We start from the raw sequence: 21,218 nt of genomic DNA, 5'->3' as shown, positions 1-21,218 counted from the left end.
AGCACTCATCAAACAACAATTGATTACAGCATGGCGGTGCAAAACTCATTGGTCGCAATGAAGAAAAATCACTATATAAACAGGGTGCCTTGCCATGAAACTTTAGGTTCATCCTGCCTAGACTTCCCAAGAGAATCACGTTGCAACCAACAGATCCCAGCTCCTCCTACGTGTGATCAACATAGCTGGCCAGAAGACTGATCTGGACTGATAATTATAACATTGACTGGTGTGCATGTGTGCGCGCGCACTAATAGTTGTATCTTCAATAAACGCAGTGTATTCCCTTTTCCTCTGAAAAAGATCTAATATGCTTATAATAAATAGGAGAGAGGAAGGGATCAATTTGGCCTTCACATCCAAATTCACAGGAGGAAGGGAAGAAGGGAAGGAGCCTGGTGTCTACTAGGATCTACAGGAAACCATAAGCTAATTTACCCTGAGGATATGACCTCTGCTAGGGACAATAAAAATTGACAGACCTCCCAAGGGCTTTGTAGGGGATCCCAGATGTTTCCTTCAGGCACTTACAGATTCTGAGTTGGTTTAATGTTTCCTCACCTGTGCAGGGAGCTCTCAGGATCTCTCTTTCCTCTGAATCCTGGAGGTCGGAGACCTATGGCTCTTCCCCTTGTTCCAGCAGGGAGATCACATCCAGTTTGGAAACTGGAAACCCTGCTCAAATGAAAGAAAATAAAAGAGTTCATTTGATTTTATAACTTTGTCATTAAAAAAAAAATCTATTAATTTAACTTCAGTGCTTAGTGTGACCTGGTGTGCCTGGGGCAGTCTTCCCTGAAAATGCCAAGGTCAGGGCAGGCTGAAAAATGGAGGGCAGATGCTCCTAAAACTGGTGGTTAACACTGAAGTTAAACTCACCAACCAGTCACAAACTGTGCTTCTGATTCCCCAAACTCGCTATTGAAAAGCTGAAAAAAGAAATCACACAGCCCTGTTTATTCCATCCCAGTTTTGACTCCCAATCAGCACCTAGGTCCAGTACAGTGAGAGGTTATTTAAAAACTCTGTGCGCATAGACAAACTGTTCTTCTGACCCCAAAGGGTCAGCCACATCACCAGGTCAGTACAGCTTTGAACCTTACATAAAATACCATGTTCCCCACCAGTCCTTTAGCATCTAAACTAAAGGTTTATTATAAAAGAAGGGAGTTGTTAAATGGGAAAGCAGTCAGACACATTCTGAAATCTATATATCAGCCAGCGACCAATGAGTCTTAGCAGTATTGGTTAGTTGCTGGTTTGAAAGTCCATCTGGAACACATCCACAGTTTGGATGGATCATTCAGTCCTTCATTCAAGGCTTCAGTTTGTGGAAAAGCTGCTCCAGAGGGTTTGGAGACAAAATGGATATGATGCAGCTGCCCTTTGTATTCCTTTGGCCTTGCAGCTTCTACATTCTGTGTCCCAAACACAAGCTTCACAGCACATGGCATGGAAAAGCCTTGGAGTTCTCAGTACATAGGCTGTGACACAGTAGGGAGCAGGGGAGATTGACCTGGGAATGTCACAGGAGAGTTTTACTGGGACTGTCTGCATTAGGGATGGGATAGCAGGGGATGACTTCACTTGAGAGATGATACCTGAGCCAGGAGGGAGGTTGGGGTGGGAAACTGGACAAAGGCTGGAGGAGGAGCTGGGAGAAGGCTGGGTGAGACTGCTGGAGGGGCTTTTGAGTTTGGAGCAGTCTGGGGAAGCAGAGGGAACCCCAAGGCTGGGGTCTAAATTCCCTGCCTCCCCCCACCCCCTCCAAGGGACCTAACTGAGGGGTCCAGGTTGTACCTACAAGCTGTTTGGGACTGTGTTCCTGTCATCTAATAAACCTTCTGGTTTACTGGCTGGCTGAAAGTCACAGTGAATGAAAGGAAGTGAAGGTGTGGGGCTCTGACTCCCCCATACACTGTGGCAGTGATGGGATGTACTGCACCCCGTGGATGGTGCTTCCTGCAGTAAAACAAAGGGGGATTGATGGGGACCGGTGTGCTGAACATTCAGAGAGGAGCGGTTTTGGGGTGCAGAGGAGCTACACTTAACCCCTGGGAGTGTGTGACCAGCGAGGAGGACTGCAGTAATGGGGTCCCTCTGGGGACCGTGGTGAGCAGGCTCAGGGCAGAGTCGTCTGCAGCTTGACCCTGGGAGAGAGGTGGTGACCTGGAAAAGGTCTGGCACACTAGGGGTTCCTCCTGGAAACCACGGGGAGCTGAGAGCACACAGGCCTGTGAGTGGCCAGTGGAAAGATGAATAAGAAGCGCCTTAAAAGTGACCTCGTCGAGCTATGCAGGAAAAGGTAGCTGCACATTGGGAGGCTCACCAAAGAACAGCTGATTGCCCAGCTGGAGAAGGAGGAGCCCGTCCCTGTGTCTGAGGGCAGGAGCCCACAGATGAAGGGCAGGCACCAGTATCTGTCCCATCTGGGAGTGGTCAGACAGCTGCCGAGGGCATCCCAGGACCCTCCAACCTATTCCTAGGGAAAGGGCTGGGAGGAACCCAGCAAATAACGAGGGCACCGGGACCCCAGCAGCCATAGCTGGCCCCATCACTGAACTATGCAAGAAGGGAAAGCCAGACAAAGTGGTCCAGACCAAGGAGTGCCATATGGGTCTCTGTGCACTGAAGGAGGCTTTGGTCAGTGGCCCAGTTCTGGCAAACCCAGACTCTGACAAGTCCTTTATGGTGTTCACCGATGCCTCAGACATGGGACTGTGGGCAGTGTTAATGCAGGATGATGAAAAAGGGGAGATGTGTACACTGTGTACCTGAGCAAGAAGTTTCTACCCCAGGAGCAAAACTATGTGGCCATCGAGAAGGAATGCCTGGCTGTGGTGTGGGCGCTTAAGAAACTAGAGCCATATCTATTTGGGCGACACTTCACCGTGTACACCGACCACTCTCTCCTGACCTGGCTACACCAGATGAAAGGAGACAACAAGCTCCTGAGGTGGTGCCTGCTCCTGAAAGATTATGATATGGATGTGGTCCATAGGAAGGGGAGTGCCAACATGATAGTGGATGTGTTGTCCCGGAGAGGTGGCACTGAACTTCCCCAGGTCACTGGTCAGAGTGACCCTGCTCAGTTCAGTCTCAAAAGAGGGAGAGACATGACACAATAGGGAGTGTGGCAGATTGATCTAGGAATGTTGGAGGGGAGTTTTACTGGGACTGTCTGCACTGGTGATGGGGTAGCAGGGGGTGACTTCACTTGAGGGATGATACCTGAGCCAGGAGGGGGGTTGGGGCCAGATGACACCTTTGCCCAGGAAACTGGACAAAGGCTGGAGGAGGAGCCGGGAGAAGGCTGGGTGAGACTGGTGGAGGGGATTTTCAGTTTTCAGCAGTCTGGGGAAGCAGAGGGAACCCTAAGGCTGGGGTCTAAACTCTTTCCCCCCTCCCCCCCAAGGGACCTGACTGAGAGGTCCTGGTTGTACCCACAAGCTCTGTTTGTGACTGTGTTCCTGTCATCTAGTAAACCTTCCCTTTTACTGGCTGGCTGAGAGGCACGGTGAATCGCAGGAAGTGAGGATGCAGGGCCCTGACTCCCCCACACGCCGTGACACAGGCATACCCCTGCATGTCTTGCTGACTCAATAGGTGTATCCCGTGTGAAAGTAGAATGAATTATATAGTAAGAATAGAAAGGATTAAAGAAATGTTGTCTGTACCTTTAAGCAAAGTTGTTGGAATGTTGCAACCAGGTGTCAGGAATACAGACATTAACATAGAACAATTGCACCGTTTAAGGGCAATTGGTGAAGCATTAGCCTTAGATCGATAACAGTTAGTAAGGAAATAGGATATGCATGCTGTGCTCCAGGTGAATTTTACTGTTTTGATTTCTTTGTCCCTTTGTCTAAATTCCCGCTCTTTTATCTGTATAAATAAGACTGTTTGGGCCTTGCATGGCCACTCACATATTCTGAATGTTATTGGCGGAGCGCTGCGCTAATAAACAGAGTGGTCTGACAAATTGTGAGTCCTGATTCTAACTTTGACACCCGTTAGCTCTTTCCATGGGTTCATTGTACAGCTGATGACCCTGAATGGGCCATTAAACAGGCTAAGCAGTGCTGATACTAATATGTCTGGGGGTGTCACCAAGAAACGCTGCACAAGTCTGGAAATACATATATACCCTACATATCTATAACTTACAATACAAACGTGATACAAATATAGAAACAAAATGATAATACTTGGAAAATCATAACATTTTCACTGACACCTTACATGGCATATCCAGCACAATTCATTGCAATAATTTTATTAATAAAATAACAGTAATACAAAGTATCACACAATTCCATACAGTGTCACACTTAGTAAAACGGTGAATCCCCAGGGCTAGCTTCCCAGGTCACTGAAGATGCCAAACACTTTGCTTCTAAGGGATTGAAATACCCACATATCTGCTGGGAACACACACAGACAGACATGGTGTCAGTCTGTACCCCTAGGTTCACTCTTCTAAAAAATTATGACCAATTTTGTACATAGTATGGCTTGTGAGGTATCATTTGAAAACACAATCTACTGAATATTATCCTCCTGTTAAAATGTGTAGCAACATTGTATGTAAATGAGATTTTACAGTATATTACTACTGAAAATTTACAATTCTGGAGAACAACCACAGAGCAGTTCCTCAGAGACAGCAAGGCAAAAAGCTGGTCAAATAGTCATTCTGTGGTGGGGGAAGGTCTGAAGAAGACATTTACATTCCATCACAGGGACACTTGAAACTCGTATCTTCAACAGACAGCCTGTCACCATGACTCAGTTGAGACTGAAGCTGTTTCTAATACAGGACTGAATTACCAAAAGGTGAGGAAAATGCTTGAGTCTCTCTCTCTCCCCTTTCCCTCTGCTCATGATAACTCCTGAAGAGCTGAACTTGGACAGCAGGGGCGGGTTTGGGGGAGTCCTGGCTGAAAGGAAAACCAGCCTGTCTCAGCACATGGTGAGAAATATTTGCTTTCAAGCCGTTTCAGCTTGTTAACTTAGACGCTAGTTTTTATCTTGTATTTCTTTTGTAACCAATTCTGACTTTTGTGCCTCACTATCTTAGTCACTTGAAATCTTCTTTTTCCCGGTAGTTAATAATCTTGGTTTATTGTTTATCTAACGAGTGTGTTTAGATTAAAGTGTGTTGGAAACTCCATTTGGAATAACAAGGCTGGCGCATGTCATTTTCCACTGATGAAATGATAGTCTTCATATGAGCTTGCGTTGTTCAGTAGTGTGCTGGACAGTGCAAGATGCATATTTCTGGGGGAAGTCTGGGACCAGAGAATTTTCTGGGGTTCTCCTGTGGGGTACTGCAATTCGTGAGTTGCTGATTAGCAGCACCCAATACTGTGTGGCTGGGATTGAGTTACATGCCGGAGACTGTGCGTTAACTGCCCGGGAGTGGCTGCTCTCACAGTAAAGCAGTGTAAAAGGCACCCCAGCTTGCAAAACTGAGAGGAAACAGCTGTTCAATACTCCAGATTGCACTGTGGTTCATGTCACAGACACTCAATTTCAAAGAGGCTCCTAAAACAGAGAAAGAAAATCCGTGTCCCAGAAATCGAAGACTCAAGACACAGGGCAAGAATCCCTGGCACTGCTTCTTGCTGACAGAAAGGTCCAGAGACAATGAGAGAGTCCTGGGGAAGCTGGGAACAGCAAACATGGGCTGGTGGGGTTCAGGGGATAAAGGGATCAGGAAGGGCAGGGATATTACTGAATGCAGGATCTCAGCAGTACTAGATGTCAGGATAGCACATAGTGCAGCCCATTGAAAAACAATATCCCATCTACACATATAAAGAGATGGGGTCTAATTTAGCTGTTTCCACTGAAGAGAGGGATTTTGAAGTAATTGTGCCTAATTCTCTGAAAACATCCACTCAAAGTGCAGAGGCAGTCAAAAAAACAAAACAAAACAAAAAACCAAAAAACCAGAATGTTGGGAATCATTAAGAAAGGTAATAAGACAGAAAATATATTGCCTTTATATAAATCCATGGTACACCCACATCTTGAATATTGCATGCAGATGTGGTCACTCCATCTCAAAAAAGATACATTGGAATTGGAAAAGATTCAGAAAAGGGCAAAAAAAATGATTAGGGGTATGGTACAGCTTCCGTATGAGGAGAGATTAAAAAGTCTGGGACTTTTCAGCTTGGAAAAGAGATGAAGGGGAGTATGAGAGAGGTGTATAAAAACATGACTGGTGTGGAGAAAGTAAATAAGGAAGTATTATTTACTCCTTCTCATAACACAAGGACTAGGACTCACCAAATGAAATTAATAGGAAGCATGTATAACACAAACAAAAGGAATTATTTCTTCACACAATGCACAGTCAACCTGTGTAACTCTTTAACAAAGGATGTTGTGAAGGCCAAGACTATAACAGAGTTCAAAAAAATATATATGATAAATTCATGGAGGACAGGTCCATCAATGGCTATTAGCTACGATGGGCAGGGATGGTGTCCCTAACCTCTGTTTGCCATAAGATGGGAATGAGTGACAGCAGATTAATCACTTGAAGATTACCTGTTCTGTTCATTCCCCCTGGGACACCTGGCATTGGCCACTGTCAGAAGACAGGGCACTGGGCTAGATGGGCCTTTGGTCAGACCCAGTGTGGCCATTCTCCTGTACTAGGGAATCTAATGAGTCCAGTGTAATGGGAGGGAGAAGGAAAATCCCTGGGTGTGGAGAACACTGGGAAATTAGAAGCTATAATTCAGGAGCAACAGACTCTAATTAGTCTGGAAAAGCAGAATGTGAAAAATAAGAATCAGGTCATGTGATTTAAGGAATAGAGCCAGAAGAGAAGAGAGATTGTGATTATTACACACAGTGATAAGGGAGCAAGACTCTCCATGTCTCAGGAAGTGTCACTATCAAGCTAAGCCATTTTCACATGCTGGGGTGCAATCCAGAGCCGCGAGGAGTTGTATCATCTGTAATACTGGGTGAGATTCATAGACTCTAGGACTGGAAGGGACCTCGAGAGGTCATGGAGTCCAGTCCCCTGCCCTCATGGCAGGACCAAATACTGTCTAGACCATCCCTGACAGACATCTATCTAACCTACTCTTAAATATCTCCAGAGATGGAGATTCTACAACCTCCCTAGGCAATTTATTCCAGGGTTTAACTACCCTGACAGTTAGGAACTTCTTCCTAACGTCCAATCTAAATCTCCCTTGCTGCAGTTTAAGCCCATTGCTTCTTGTTCTATCATTAGAGGCTAAGGTGAACGAGTTTTCTCCCTCTTCCTGATGACACCCTTTTAGATACCTGAAAACTGCTATCACGTCCCCTCTCAGTCTTCTCTTTTCCACACTAAAGAAACCCAATTCCTTCAGCCTTCCTTCATAGGTCATGTTCTCAAGACCTTTAATCATTCTTATTGTTCTTCTCTGGACCCTCTCCAATTTCTCCACATCTTTCTTGAAATGCGGTGCCCAGAACTGGACACAATACTCCAGTTGAGGCCTAACCAGCACAGAGTAGAGCAGAAGAATGACTTCTCATGTCTTGCTCACAATATTCCTGTTAATGCATCCCAGAATCATGTTTGCTTTTTTTGCAACAGTATCACACTGTTAATTCATATTTAGCTTGTGGTCCAAAATGACCCCTAGATCCCTTTCTGCCATACTCCTTCCTAGACAGTCTCTTCCCATTCTGTATGTGTGAAACTGATCGTTCTTTCCTAAGTGGAGCACTTTGCATTTGTCTTTATTAAACTTCATTCGGTTTACCTCAGACCATTTCTCCAGATCATTTTGAATTATGACCCTGTTCTCCAAAGCAGTTGCAATCCCTTCCAGTTTGGTATCGTCTGCAAACTTAATAAGCGTATTTTCTATGCCAACATCTAAGTCGTTGACAAAGATATTGAACAGAGCCAGTCCCAAAACAGACCCCTGCAGAACCCCACTTGTTATATCTTTCCAGCAGGATTGGGAACCATAACTACTCTCTGAGTACGGTTATCCAGCCAGTTATGCACCCACCTTATAGTAGCCCCATCTAAACTGTATTTGCCTAGTTTATCAATAAGAATATCATGCGAGACCGTATCAAATGACTTACTAAAGTCTAGGTATACCACATCCACCGCTTCTCCCTTATCCACAAGACTCGTTATCCTATCAAAGAAAGCTATCAGATTAGTTTGACACGATTTGTTCTTTACAAATCCATGCTGGCTATTCCCTCTCACCTTATCACCTTCCAATTGTTTGCAGATGTTTCCTTAATTACTTGCTCCATTATCTTCCCTGGCACAGAAGTTCAACTAACTGGTCTGTAGTTTCCTGGGTTGTTTTTATTTCCCTTTTTATAGATGGGCACTATATTTGCCCTTTTCCAGTCTTCTGGAATCTCTCCCGCCTCCCATGATTTTCCAAAGATAATAGCTAGAGGCTCAGATACTGCCTCTATTAGCTCCTTGAGTATTCTAGGATGCATTTCATCAGGCCTCAGTGACTTGCAGGCATCTAACTTTTCTAAGTGATTTTTAACTTGTTATTTTTTTATTTTATCTTCTAAGCCTACTCCCTTCCCATAAGCATTCACTATGTTAGACATTCCTTCATACTTCTCAGTGAAGATCGAAACAAAGAAGTCATTAAGCCTCTCTGCCATTTCCAAGTTTCCTGTTACTGTTTCTCCCTCCTCACTGAGCAGTGGGCCTACCCTGTCCTTGGTTTTCCCCTTGCTTCTAATGTATTGATAAAAAGTCTTCTTGTTTCCCTTTATTCCCATAGCTAGTTTGAGCTCATTTTGTAACTTTGCCATTCAACATTCTGCTGCTGGAGCTCCCCTTTTCGGATACCCCCGGCCAGTATTCAAGGATGCACTGAGTGTCTGTGTGATAAGTAACCCTGGACCGGCAGCTCTGACTCCTGCAGCCCACCTGTTACACTCCAAGCAAATTCTGGTTTGGGTAAAGAAGGCTCAGGGTTTGAGAGAAGGTCTGGGGTGGGAAGCTTCTGTTCATTATGCCGGACCTAACCCCCATCTTTACTTATGCAAACAGGAGATATTTGACACTGTGAGATACTGTTCCTGTGCTCTGTTCCCAAAGTGTTCTGCAGCAGGGGAGGGTCTCTGGTAGTGTGTATGTCACTGGCATATTGGGGTGATGCTGAAACAGGAGAGAGGAGAGGTGGCATTGTGGGGCTAGTGTGAACCTTAACTCTTCATTTCCCTTTCCAGGAACTGAGAGGACAGTAACCCTTACCCAGTGAGGTCACATTCTCATAGTTCTCCTGCATGATGTCTCTGTAGAGGGCTCTCTCAGTGGGGTCCACCAGAGCCCTCACTTCTGTGGTGAAATACACCGCCACCACCTCAAAGGCCACCGACCCCTGAAAGATCAAGAGCCCAACACTCAGTACCTGCTGCACCACTCACAGCCCCACTCTTCATGTGGGAGAGGAGCCAAACAGAAGCTCTGAGTGGCTCGGAGTCAACAGAATCTCACCCCACCCCACTTAGAGCATCCAGGAAATGCCAGGGTGAGGGGATGAAGAAAGAGCCCCTTGTCTCTCCCAGCAGATCCATCACACATCTACTAGACACAGACTGATACAGGAGGTGGAGCCACTAGCAGAGTCCAGGAAGAGCTCCCTGGTAGGCAGCCCAACACCCTCCTCATTGTGAGGAGCGGAATATGAAGGGAGGGGAATCTCCCCTAAGCCTGACTACTGGGTGCCCCCTTCATATCTTACAGCAGCCGCTGGTCAGTTGGGTCAGGCTTCAGCACTACGAATCTGGTCAGTTTTCCTAGCCCCATGTAGGTGGGCTATTTTCTGTTAAAAAATTAGGGCATTTCCACCACCGAACCTCATGGGTCTGTTCCCAGAATCTAGGACACCTATTAAACAACTCCCAGCAGGTTTGTCCTCTTGCCAGGCTAAGCCCACAGAGACATTTTTAACCTCCCTTCTCCCTCCCCACACTCCATAACTAAGTCTTTGAACACAAGGCTAGAAAAGAGCAGAACCAAAGGAGTCACTTTTGACAATTTCCTCTGATACTGATCCCATGGCAGCCACACTCCAGCAGGAGGGATATGGAGTCAGAAATTGGGTTTTCCTCTGTCTGAGCCTCATCTTGTCTACAGGAAAATGACTCTACCCAGGATGCAGTAATACATCTGTCTGGGCAGGTTAGAGATCTTGAAATGTCTTTCAAAACTCTTCTCTCCCATTGCCCCTTTCAATCTTTTTCTCCTTCTATCTCCTTTTCCCTGTCCCCTCTCCCTGCCCACCTGATAGGAAAGTTCCATTCCTGGCTGTTTGCTCCCCCACGGCTGCATTTTTTCCTCCAGCTGCTAATGGGAGGTGAAATAACTGTGTCGGGCTATTTGTGTAAAGTCATTTTAATGCCAGACCCCAGCATTTTCCCTTGGTATCTTCCAGTTACATGGAGTCTCTGGTTCAGAATTTAGTATTAACAGGGCCCAGGGCTGCCCTGGGGGGCTAGTACCAGCTGGAGAAAGTCATCCCCTGGGCCGGGCAGAGAAGAAGCTCAAATTAAGGTAACTTCCCGGCACAAAACCCCCGCTGGGGGAGTAACAGCTTCTAAGCCTGGCCTCCCAGATCGCAATGGAGGCTGCAGCATCTGACTCAGGAAGCTGAACCCCAATATCCTGAGCAGAGAGGGACAGAGCGTTGGAGCAGCTTCCCTCCATTAGCATTCTGGGGAGAGCAGCTAATGAGAGCCCCTCCTCCCAGGGAGAAATTCATTTGCCTCACTGTGCATCTGGAGTCACTCCTTGTTTTTCCATACAGTGACTCTGGATTAACAATGGTCTCAATGAAACCAGATTTCAGAAAGAATAAGTCCAGAATGCTGTGGAAGAGACCATTGTGTGGCAGTGCTAACCACTTTCCCACCTCCCTCATCCACCAGAATTAGGACAACGACTAGGGGGGCACGAATTTTCCCAATGGAACCAGAAGTTCCTGCAGTTTTCAAGAGAGGAGAAAAGCAAAATCTGTGATTCCACTTCACAGTGTTTGATAAGTGGATAGAAAGTTATCACAGTGACTGGGCCTGGCCAGGGAATGCCAGGCAGTGCTTGGAGCCAGGATGCTGGGACAAGCTGATCAGAGAGAAGGAGCGTGGTCAAGAGCAGTCCCCAGAGCCCACAGCCAGGGTCCCCAGACACCCCCCCCAGCCAAAGGCCCCTGACATAGCCCAGGCAGGGGCCCACCAAATATTCCCTGGGACACAGCCCCGAGTCCCTAGCCAGGGGACCCAGATAACCATTAAAGCTCCATTGGCCAGGGAATCCCCACCAGACCATGACTGCCAGGTTGGGAATACCAAAGAGTTCCCCACACCAAGAACCACAAGAAGCCAGGGACACCCCACTGGAAACAGTCCCTCACTGCCCACCTGGGATTCCTCCACTTCCTGTTTGGACCCCCACCTGACCTCCAGTAGGATCTGCCATGCCATTCACCTGGAGCCCCTCCTGCCCCCAGCGGGACCCCCTGATGCTTTACAGTGGGACCCTTCTCTCTGCTTGCCTGGCATCCCCGACCTAGTTCTGGGGATCCCAAAAGGAGTCAGTGGGGGAAGTCCAGAGAGAGCCCTTGGCACAGCACCAGGCACCCTCCACTCCCCTGCTCCGCCTCCCCAAGAGACACACACCCCCCCCCCCGCAGTTCTGCAGCCACCAGGCCCCCAGCAATACCCACCTCCAGGACCCAAAGCCTCAGGGCTGGGCACATCAGAACCACCACCCCAAAATCCCAAACTTCCAGAACCCACCAATCTGACATGAGTACTCCCTGCCCAGACACCCAGAGGACTCCCCCTACCATAATGCCCCTTCAGCTCCAGCTGCAATCTCCACGCACACAAATCCCACCCCGCCCCACCAGCAACAGTGTTACCTCACAGTGTGTGATAAGTGGATAAAATGTTATCACCACCCCAACCTGGCCAGTCACACAGGCAGATGGAGCCCTGGGGGATGCTTCTTTAATAGGAGAATGGAAGACATGGAGGGTCAAAATAGGTAGGAAATTTCCATGCCCTGTCACTAGTAAATAATAGCCACCAAGGATCTACCCCAGAGGTGGCAACTTCTGAACACTGCGGGAAGCAACCCCTCAGAGACCATTTGTAATGGGGTTTGGGATACTTCTGGACCCACACTGCACTCAGAGGGACCTCCTCATCCCATGCCAGCTGGAGAAAATAAAAGGATCCAGCCAACTCTGTTACCAGCTGGGAACCACTGATCGCCAAATATGGGGAGGCCTCTGGATTTGATGGGTGTTAAATGTGTGGCTGATCTCTTTCATCAGCAAAGATTTTAACAGAAATAAAGGAGGAAGAAATGATTCTCAAAGGAGAGAGGAAAGATGATCACTAGGCAATTTAACCCCCTGTAACAACCAGGATGGAGAACGACTCAGGGCAACAGGTTCCCTCCAATGAAGGAGAAGTTGCTGGGATTTAGAGAAAAGGGGAACAGCCCCAGACCTGAGAGGATTTTTAATTGACATTTGATGATGACATAGAAAGAGGTAAAACCTGAGATTTGAGATCAATGTTCAGCAATGGAAGAGAAAGGGGGGAAATCTGAGGGATTTTGGATCCATTTTTATAAATTAGTGAGAGAAAGTGGAACATCAGAGGGATTTTATATCAGTTGTTGATATGAGGTCAAATCTGAGTGTATTTCACATCAATATTTGATAAATGAACTCAGCGGAAATAGGTAACATTTGGAAACATTTTGTATCCATATTCAAGAATCTGAGAAAAGGTGTAAATCTGAGATTTTTTTTTTTAGTATTTTATAATTAGAGACAAGGAAAAACTCAGGGCATATTCACTTAGAAATAGAGAAGTAGAGAGAAAATGGGGCAAATGTTTAGAGTATTTCGTAACAATCTTTCAGATTTGCAGAGAATACATGTCACAAGCTAAGCAATTGATAACATGAGAGAAAAACAACAAGATCTGAGGGAGTTTTCTATTGCTATTAAATAACTAGAGGGAAAAGGGGGGACTGTTGGACTGAATTTTATATTACTATCCAATACATATACAGAAAGTGATGAGTCCCCCCTCTGCCACCATTCACATGGGCAGCAGGGAGCCCCTTTGAGGAGCTGCTTTAAAAGGGCAAGGGAGGGGGGAGGGGGAGCAGGAAGGTCCCTGGGTGAGGGAAGGGGGCAGCAGTGGGGGATGGGAAGGTGACTGGAAACTGGTGGCTGGGGGCAACTGTGTTGGTAGTTAAGGGGTAGCAAGTGGGATTGGGAACCGGGGTCTGGACAGTCCCCACGGGGGACACATACCCCTCCCTGCCCTGGCAGAGAACAGGCATCTCCTCCCATCCCCAGGGCAGCCACATTCTGAGGATTGACCCAGGGCAACAATTTCCCACCTAAACAATGGCAAATAGCTGCCAATAAAAGGGGTGGGAAAATGCCCCACATCGGAGAGATTTTAAACGGACATTTGAGACTCATGGAGAGAACAGGGGAAATCGGGTGAGCCGAGAGAGCTGATCACTGGAGGGGGGCGGGGCGAATCTCCCCGGATTTTATAGCCCCGTGTGAGACACTGAGCGAGAAAAGGGGCAGAACTAGAGAGAATTTGTATCCGGGGCGAGAGGCAAGTGGCACAAACAGAGACAGGATCCAATTAACTCCCCTCCCCGCCACTCCTCCCTCCCCCCGGGAATTTCCTGGCTGCCCAGAGACAGTTCAACCCCGCCCCGCGTCCTACTGACCTTTCCCGCCCCCAACTCCAGCTTCTCCCCCCACGCTTGACACCCCACATGGGACCCCCCCCACCGGGCCCCAGACTCTGCCCCTCATCCCAGCGGGGCCGGGACAGCTCCTGCTGCAGCAGCTTCCAGGCTTCTCCCAGGTTCCCCGGGGCAGAGTCACTTTCCCGCCCGCCCCCAACGCCCCCCCCCGCGGGGTCTCTCACTCACTGGTTCACACGGAGGCAGCAGCAGCAGAAACACCAGCTTTGTTCTCCCACCCCCACCGTGGATGGCATGGAGCATGCGCACCTCCAGCAGCTGAAACCCTCCCCTACCTGGAAAAGAGAAGACGGAAGAGCCCCGGGGCAGGCTGGGAGATGTAGTTCCTGACTCTCCCTGGACTGGAAGTGACTTTCGTGGGCCGGGAAGGGTTTGTGCCTTTGCAGCTCTGGGCATGCGCAGATCGCGGCGGACGAGACCTTGCTTAGCTGCAGCCTGCAGGTACCGGAGCGAGTCCCGGGGCCGGGCGGTGACTCTGCCCCAGTGTCCGTGGGGGGGGGACCCGGCATGTCGCAGCGCCGGGATTTGCTCCCGGAGGGGGAGGGGCAGCGCCCGCGGGGGGCTCGGAGCTGCTGTCCCCGCAGGAGCCCAGCGCCCCCCGGGCCCGGCCAGGCTCTGTCCTGGGGCCCCGCGGCGGGTCCCGAGGGGAGGGGCCCGACCCCTCTGGGGTCCCTGCGTGGGGCCGGGGGGCATGAGACCGGGTTGGGGGGGAGACCTGGGAAAGAGGCAGGTGGAAAATGTCTGTGCAGCCCGGACGTGGCCGAGGGGGCTGTGTGTGGAGAAGAGCAGGTGACCCCCGAGGAGCGGGGAGAGAAAGCGGGGGGCTGAGATCTCCACGGATTTGCCGCTGCCCCCTCCCATGGGGACCCCCTATCCTCTCCCATCCTGCTGCCTTTCTCGCTAGAGAGCACCGAGCAACATCCAGGGTGACCCCCCCCTTCCCTCAAATCCCTGAGAAGTTCCCTGTTCCCTTCCCCCGATTGTGCCCCATTTTCTCTCCACTTCGCCAACGGCCAATTCAAATCTCACGTTTGGGGTGTTTCCCCCCATTTGTCCTTGTTTAGGTGGGAAATGGTTCCCCTGGGTGATTTCTGAACTGGGCAGAGGGTTAATGGGCAGAGGCTGGGGGGCCCTGAGACAGGGACACCTCTGGGCTGGGCGGGGGGGACGGACACTGTCTGCTGGCAACAGGGAATGGAAAGGTCCAGGAAGGGGAGGGAGGAGCAAGTGTCCCCCATGAAAATGACCCAGCTCCAGGTTTCCCAGTCCAGCTACTTCCCCTCCCCCACCCTGCCCAACCCAACAGACCCCCCACTGCTTGCTAGTCACATTCCCAGACCCCACTGTCAGCCTCTCTCCGCAGCCAGTGACCTGGCTCCAGCCTCACTCCTTTCTCCTGTAAAAAGACATCACCCAGGGCTTCCTCCTGGTCATGTGAATGTGAGGCAAGAAGAATCCGTCTCATTCTGTTGTTGATTGAATGAATATCTCTGCATAATCCTCTCAAATTCCCCTCCTTTCTCTTGAACTGTTGAATGGTGGCATAAAATCTCCCCAGATGTTGCTGCTTCTTTCTTACATTGGCAAATATTTAGTTTGTGCCCCATTTTCTCCTCAGTTCTGAAATACTGATATCAAATTCTCGAAAATCTTCCCGCTTTTCTCCCCAGGTGTCTGACTGAGATCAGGGCTCATATCATACGGAGCATGGCTCAGGCCTTCCCTGAGATCAGGTCCCCCAGTGTGCCAGGCACTGCACAAACCCTGACCAAGTTTGGGGCACTGGTTGTGCCAGGAACTGCACAGACCCCTACAGAGAGCAGGGACCTTGTTGTTCCTGGAGTTGCAGAGACCCCAGCTGAGATCTGGGCCCTGTTCTGCCAGGTGCTGCAGAGACCTCAACAGAGGTCGGACCCCACTGTTTTGACAGGTGCCGTGGAGACCCCAAGCGAGATGTATGCCCGTGTTGTGCTGGGCGCTGCAAAGACTCCATCTGACATCAGGCCCCCCATTGTGCCAGGTAAAACTGAGACCTGGACCAAAATCACAGCTCCCCTTTTGCCAGGCAACTCACGACTGTGGTACAGATTTGTGCCTTCATTGTGCTGGGCACTTCAGAGACCTCGAATGAGATCTGTGTCCCTGTTGGGCCTGGCACTGCACTGACCCCGACCCAGATCACTCCCCATCACTGTACTGGGCACTGCAGAGACCCTGACAGAGATCCTGCCCCCACATTTTGCCAGATGCTGCAGGGGTCCTAAACAAAATCGGGGATCCTGTAATGACAGGAGTTGCAGAGACCCTGACTGAGGTCAGGCCCCCTGTTGTGCAGGGTTCCTGCACAGACACTGACCAAGTTAACTGGTGCTGAAGAGACTGCAAGGGTATCTCTACCCTGCCATTAAAAACCCCCAGCAGGCCCATGCCAGCTGACTCAAGCTCACGGGGCTCAGATGAAGGGTCTGTTTAATTGCAGTGTAGATGTCTGGGTTCCTTTCCAGTGACAGAAAATATTGTATTAATATTTGCAATGAGAGCATGACTGTTTCTAGTTCATTCATAGATTTGTTTAGCATCTTAAAGCTGAGCTGTGTGCGCAGATAATATGCATGCAAGAGGGATAGTTTTGTAAGTAGAGTGGGTCTCTCCTGTTAACTCCTGCTCCAGTCCTGGCATGGTTTGCAGGTGTGGAGGGGCTGGACCAGTCCAGACTAAAACAGCAGGGATAGCTCAGTGGTTTGAGTATTAGCCTGCTAAACCCAGGGTTATGAATTCATTGCTTGAGGGGGCCCCTTAGGGATTTGGGGCAAAATCAGTACTTGGTCCTGCTAGTGAAGGCAGGGGGCTGGGCTTGATGACCTTTCGAGGTCCCTTCCAGCTCTTTGAGATGTGTATATCTCAAATTATTATTGTTATAACCCCTTCTGTGCCAGCATGGAGTTTATATAGCCCTTCACAGGCACCCGGGGCTCACCCCCTATCAGTGTTCTACAGACAAAACTACACAGGATATTTTCAGGGGGCAAGACAAAGATGCCACATTTATTATGATGATAATCTGATTTATGACCAATAACTAATATCTTAATCCTTATACACACACATTATACCTAATACCTATACACACACACACATCCATCAGATGTTCTGCAGCTACTGCATAGTTACCAGTCCTGAAGATAGCTGAAGTTCATGGCTTGATTTTGCAGCTTGGGTTCGTAGCTTGTGGCGGTAACTGGCCAGGAAAGCCGGGCACAAGGACGAGCTGGGTCTCTGTTGGGCATGCACAGATGTCCTTCTATGTTGGCAACAGAATGTTACCCTCCAAAGTCTTTCATCTCACCCATCCTTTTTGTAGGCTTGAGTTTGAATACAGAGTCTATAGGTCTTTCTGTGTCACACTGCCTCTGGGTTTGGTGATTGATCACCCGTCAATTGCAGGCATGACTTTCAGCCTTGGACCTGGCTTTGATCTTTCTTCTATTGTATCTTTTCTTTTTAGGGTGGACACTTCTTACTTTGTTAGGGCTCTTGTCTGCATCTTCAGCTCTTGGTGTTTGAACTTTATTTCATCAGGATAGGTTGGGGCTGGAGGTTGATTCCATCATCCATCCATACCTCATTCACACATCTAAACTAAACTAATAAGAGTACAGCAGGGTTTGCGAAAATGAAGGTTGGAGGAAGCTTTTACAAAATGGAGTGAGTGTTTTAAAATGGGGTTTGAATTACAATATGGCAAACAGTGAACAGAAGTTACAATATAGACCAGCGTAGTAAATGGTGAACAGAAGTTACATTAATAAAGTGAACAATTAAAAACATATATATACCTGCCCCTGGAAATTTCCACCACATGCATCTGAAGAAGTGGGTATTCACCCACGAAAGCTCATGCTCCAAAACGTCTGTTAGTCTATAAGGTGCCACAGGATTCTTTGCTGCTTTTACAGATCCAGACTAACACGGCTACCCCTCTGATAATTAAAAACAGTTTCATTTATCAGTTCTACATCAGCCCCATACCTGATGTGATGAGGTGACCCAGTGGCAGCATTGCCTTTGAGGGTGTTGCTCCCACTCCCTCCCCTCCCCCTTTACTGCCACCACAATGCCTGTCACTTTCACTTCCTGAGGAGTGACCCCAGAAGGTGTGTTTTGTTATCCCTCTCCCTAACCCCCCCCCCCAGGAGCCATTGTGCACCCTCTGTCACTCACCTCTGTCTCAGGAGACAAGGCGGGTCTTGGGGTGGGGGTGATGCTATGCTGGAGATCCATCGTCACGGAAGGAGCGGCAGCCTTGACCCTCCTTGAAAGTTGCAGGGATGCTGATGTGCACTGGAGGAGAACTGGGGCTTGACTGAGTCCACAGACCATTTGGCCCATGCTGTTTTCCTGTAAAGCCTGCTCTGCAGTGCTGCAAAATGCTGCTGGTGGCGTTGCGCCCGTAAGTCTTTGTAATGCTGTCTCCAGTGATTTGAGAGCATGAGCACCAGCCTCAGGTAGACTGGTATGAAGCAAGGCGCAAACCCCAAATTGGTTGTGAGGTCTGTATGGAGATTTCACCACCCAAGAATCCAGTGTGGACGCTTCAGGCTCTGTAACAGCATTAACATGGAATCACAGACAGTTCCGTTGGCTCATCCCATATATCTCATCACACAGGTGAGCCAACTTTTGTGACAGATGGTCCCTTACACCCCCAACATGCTGTAAAAACTCCACGGCCCACATGGATCACAATAACTGGTATTTTGCGTACAGAAGCCAGGGCTGGCGTTAGGGGGTAGCAACCAGGGCAGTTGCCTGGGGCCCCATTCCACAGGGGCCCATACAAAGCTACATTGCTTAGACTTCGGCTTCAGCCTCGGGTAGTGGGGCTCAGAGCCCAGGATTTCAGCACCATGTGCTGGGACTTCAGCTTTCTGCCCTGGGCCTCAGTGAGTCTAATGCTAGCCTTGTTTGGCGGCCCCCCTGAAACCTGCTAGTGGCCCCCAGCGGGCCCCCGACTTCTGGTTGAGAGCCAATGCTTTACACCACGAATCACAGCAATGTTCAGGTTACTGCCAGTCCCAAAGGACCAGTCACTTCCTTAGGTTAATTGAATCTTACATCTTCTAACAAAGACAACACTTGTAGTCAGTCTTGTCATAACCTGTATTAAGATTTATTTGAAAGGAAATGAGAGTTGTTTACAAAGCTAAAGCAGATGCAGACAAGTTAGAGTCTTAAATTTCAAAAGGTAATGGAAGCTTCTATAATAAGCAAGCTCTACATATTCTTTAGGACTAACCCAGACTAATCAGCTGGTGATCTCTTGCTTATGCCTAGAAACTTTGCCACCCAGAGTCCAAGCAGCATACAGATAATCAGTTCCTTTTGCATGGGGTTTTTCATCCTCTTCCTACCATGTGCTGTTAGTTGCAAACTCAGCTACTGGGAGGTCAAGAGCACAACAACAGTCTTGTGTCTTCTTTAACATCCCATAATAGTCTGTCTGGTGTTGATGGACCTTTCCTGCCAGGCAGGGTGTAATGCATTCTGTTGCCAATCAGCACTTTGCATAGGTAACGTCTCTCTCCTGTCTGGTGATTTACAGAGCCACAGAGGCTCACAATACAACTAGTCAGATGTTAACCCAGGCAGCAACTCATAAGCATTCAATGAAGTCCAAACACTAAACACATCCTTATGCTCACAGTCTGTATAAGGAGTATCTACTCATTTGGACTCACTGGGGAACCACAGAAAGAAACAAGATGTGCTGAGGCAAGAAGGCCCAGTCTCAGAGCCCCAGGGGGTCACACTTCCCAAAAGCTAAAACTAGGCCCAGCTGATGACAGGGGCACTCCCAGGAGAGACTGTATAAAGGCCGGAGCATCAAATAACTTAGTTAACCTGAGAGAGCTGCCTTGGGAACAATGACAGGGAGAATCCCCAGAGTGACTCCTTTGATTCTGCTTGTCTCTGGCCTTTGGTTCACAGAAGTGGAGGGGACCTCGAGAGGGAGCTAGTCCAGTCCCCTGCACTCAAAGCAGGATGAAGTATTATCTAGACCAGGAGTGGCCAAACTGAGCCTGAGAAGGAGCCAGAATTTACCAATGTACATAGCCAAAGAATCACAGTAATACGTCAGCAGCCCCATATCAGCTCCCACCCATGGGAAGCCACAGTAATCAGCACCTCTCCCTCCCTCCCCCCCCACACCTCCCAATCAGCTGCTCATGCTATGCAAGACAGTCGCGGGGGGGCGGGGTAATGGAGCGAGGGCACTGCTGACTCAGAGAAGGGAGTAGGAAGGGGTGGAGTGGGGGCAGGGCCTGTAGCTGAGTAGTGAGCACACCCAGCACATTGGAAAGTTGGTGCCTGTAGCTCCTACCCCGGAGTTGGTACCTATACAAGGAGCTGCATATTAAATTCTAAAGGCCACCCCTGATCTAGACCATCCCTGAGAGCTGTTTGTCCAGCCTGCTCTTAAAAATCCCCAAAGATGGAGATTCCACAACCTCCCTAGGCAATTTATTCCAGTGCTTAACCACCCTGACAGTTAGGGAGCTTTTCCTAATGTCCAACCTAAACCTTCCTTGCTGCAATTTAAGCCCATTGCTTCTTATCGTATCCTCAGAGGTTAAGAAGAACAATGTTTCTCCTTCCTCCTTGAAGTGAACTTTTATGTACTTGAAAGCTGATCAGGACTCCAGACTAAATAAACACAATTTTTTCCGTCTTCCCTCATAGGTCATGTTCTCTAGACCTTTAATCATTTTTGTTGCTCTTCTCTGGACTTTCTCCAATTTTTCCACATCTTTCCTGAAATGTGGGGCCCAGAACTGGACACACCACTGCAGTTGAGACCTAATCAGTGCGGAGTAGAGCGGAAGAATTACTTCTCGTGTCTTGCTTACAATACTCCTGCTAATACATCTCAGAATTATACTTGGGTTTTTTGCAACAGTGTAACACTGTTGACTGATATTTAGCTTGTGATCTGCTGTGACTCCCAGATCTGTTTCTGCAGTGCTCCTTCCTAGGCAGTCATTTCCTGTCTTATATATGTGCAACTGATTGTTCCTTCCTAAGTGGAGTACTTTGGATTTGTCCTTATTGAATTTCATCCTATATACTTCAGACCATTTCTCCAGTTTGTCCAGATGATTTTGACTTTTTAATTTTATCCTCCAAAGCACTTGCAAACCCTCCCATCTTGGTATCGTCCACAAACTTTATAAGCGTACAGAGCGACTCTGCTACTGGGAGGGTTTCACTATGTCTCAGAGGGTTATACCCTGGTGACAGGGGGCTACCCCTGTACTGGAATAAGGTCACTCTGTGCTTCACAGTGTGGCAGAATCTAGAATGTCCGTTACCAGGGAAAATTGCTGGGGGG

General features: G+C 48.5%; 1 protein-coding gene and 1 pseudogene across 1 annotated transcript; one reads left to right on the top strand and one right to left on the bottom strand.

Moving 5' to 3' along the window:
- Positions 1–4,243: 4,243 nt before the first annotated feature.
- On the bottom strand, positions 4,244–14,085 carry LOC127036736 (zinc finger protein 525-like). The gene is made up of 3 exons (XM_050927919.1): positions 13,997–14,085; positions 9,269–9,395; positions 4,244–5,547 (listed from the first exon to the last, which is right to left on the bottom strand). The coding sequence occupies exons 1-3, from the start codon at positions 14,069–14,071 to the stop codon at positions 5,432–5,434; spliced, it is 318 nt and encodes a 105-aa protein (XP_050783876.1). The 5' UTR covers positions 14,072–14,085; the 3' UTR covers positions 4,244–5,431.
- A 134-nt stretch (positions 14,086–14,219) lies between these two features.
- LOC127036689 (zinc finger protein 883-like) overlaps positions 14,220–21,218 on the top strand; it is a 199,723-nt pseudogene continuing 192,724 nt past the window's right edge.

Source organism: Gopherus flavomarginatus, chromosome 18, assembly GCF_025201925.1.
Source record: "Gopherus flavomarginatus isolate rGopFla2 chromosome 18, rGopFla2.mat.asm, whole genome shotgun sequence".
Classification (NCBI taxonomy): domain Eukaryota; kingdom Metazoa; phylum Chordata; order Testudines; family Testudinidae; genus Gopherus; species Gopherus flavomarginatus.
Note: the sequence above shows the minus strand (reverse complement) of the source record. Positions and strands in the feature narration are given on the sequence as shown.

Bases quoted from the DNA above. Each gene is read 5' to 3' on its own strand.
- LOC127036736 (XM_050927919.1), bottom strand. From the start codon at position 14,071: ATGCTCCATGCCATCCACGGTGGGGGTGGGAGAACAAAGCTGGTGTTT. The intron at 9,396-13,996 runs GTGAGTGAGAGA...TTGATCTTTCAG, and splicing joins TGCTGCCTCCGTGTGAACCA to GGGTCGGTGGCCTTTGAGGT. The intron at 5,548-9,268 runs GTAAGGGTTACT...TCTCTGTTTTAG, and splicing joins TGAGAATGTGACCTCACTGG to GAGCCTCTTTGAAATTGAGT.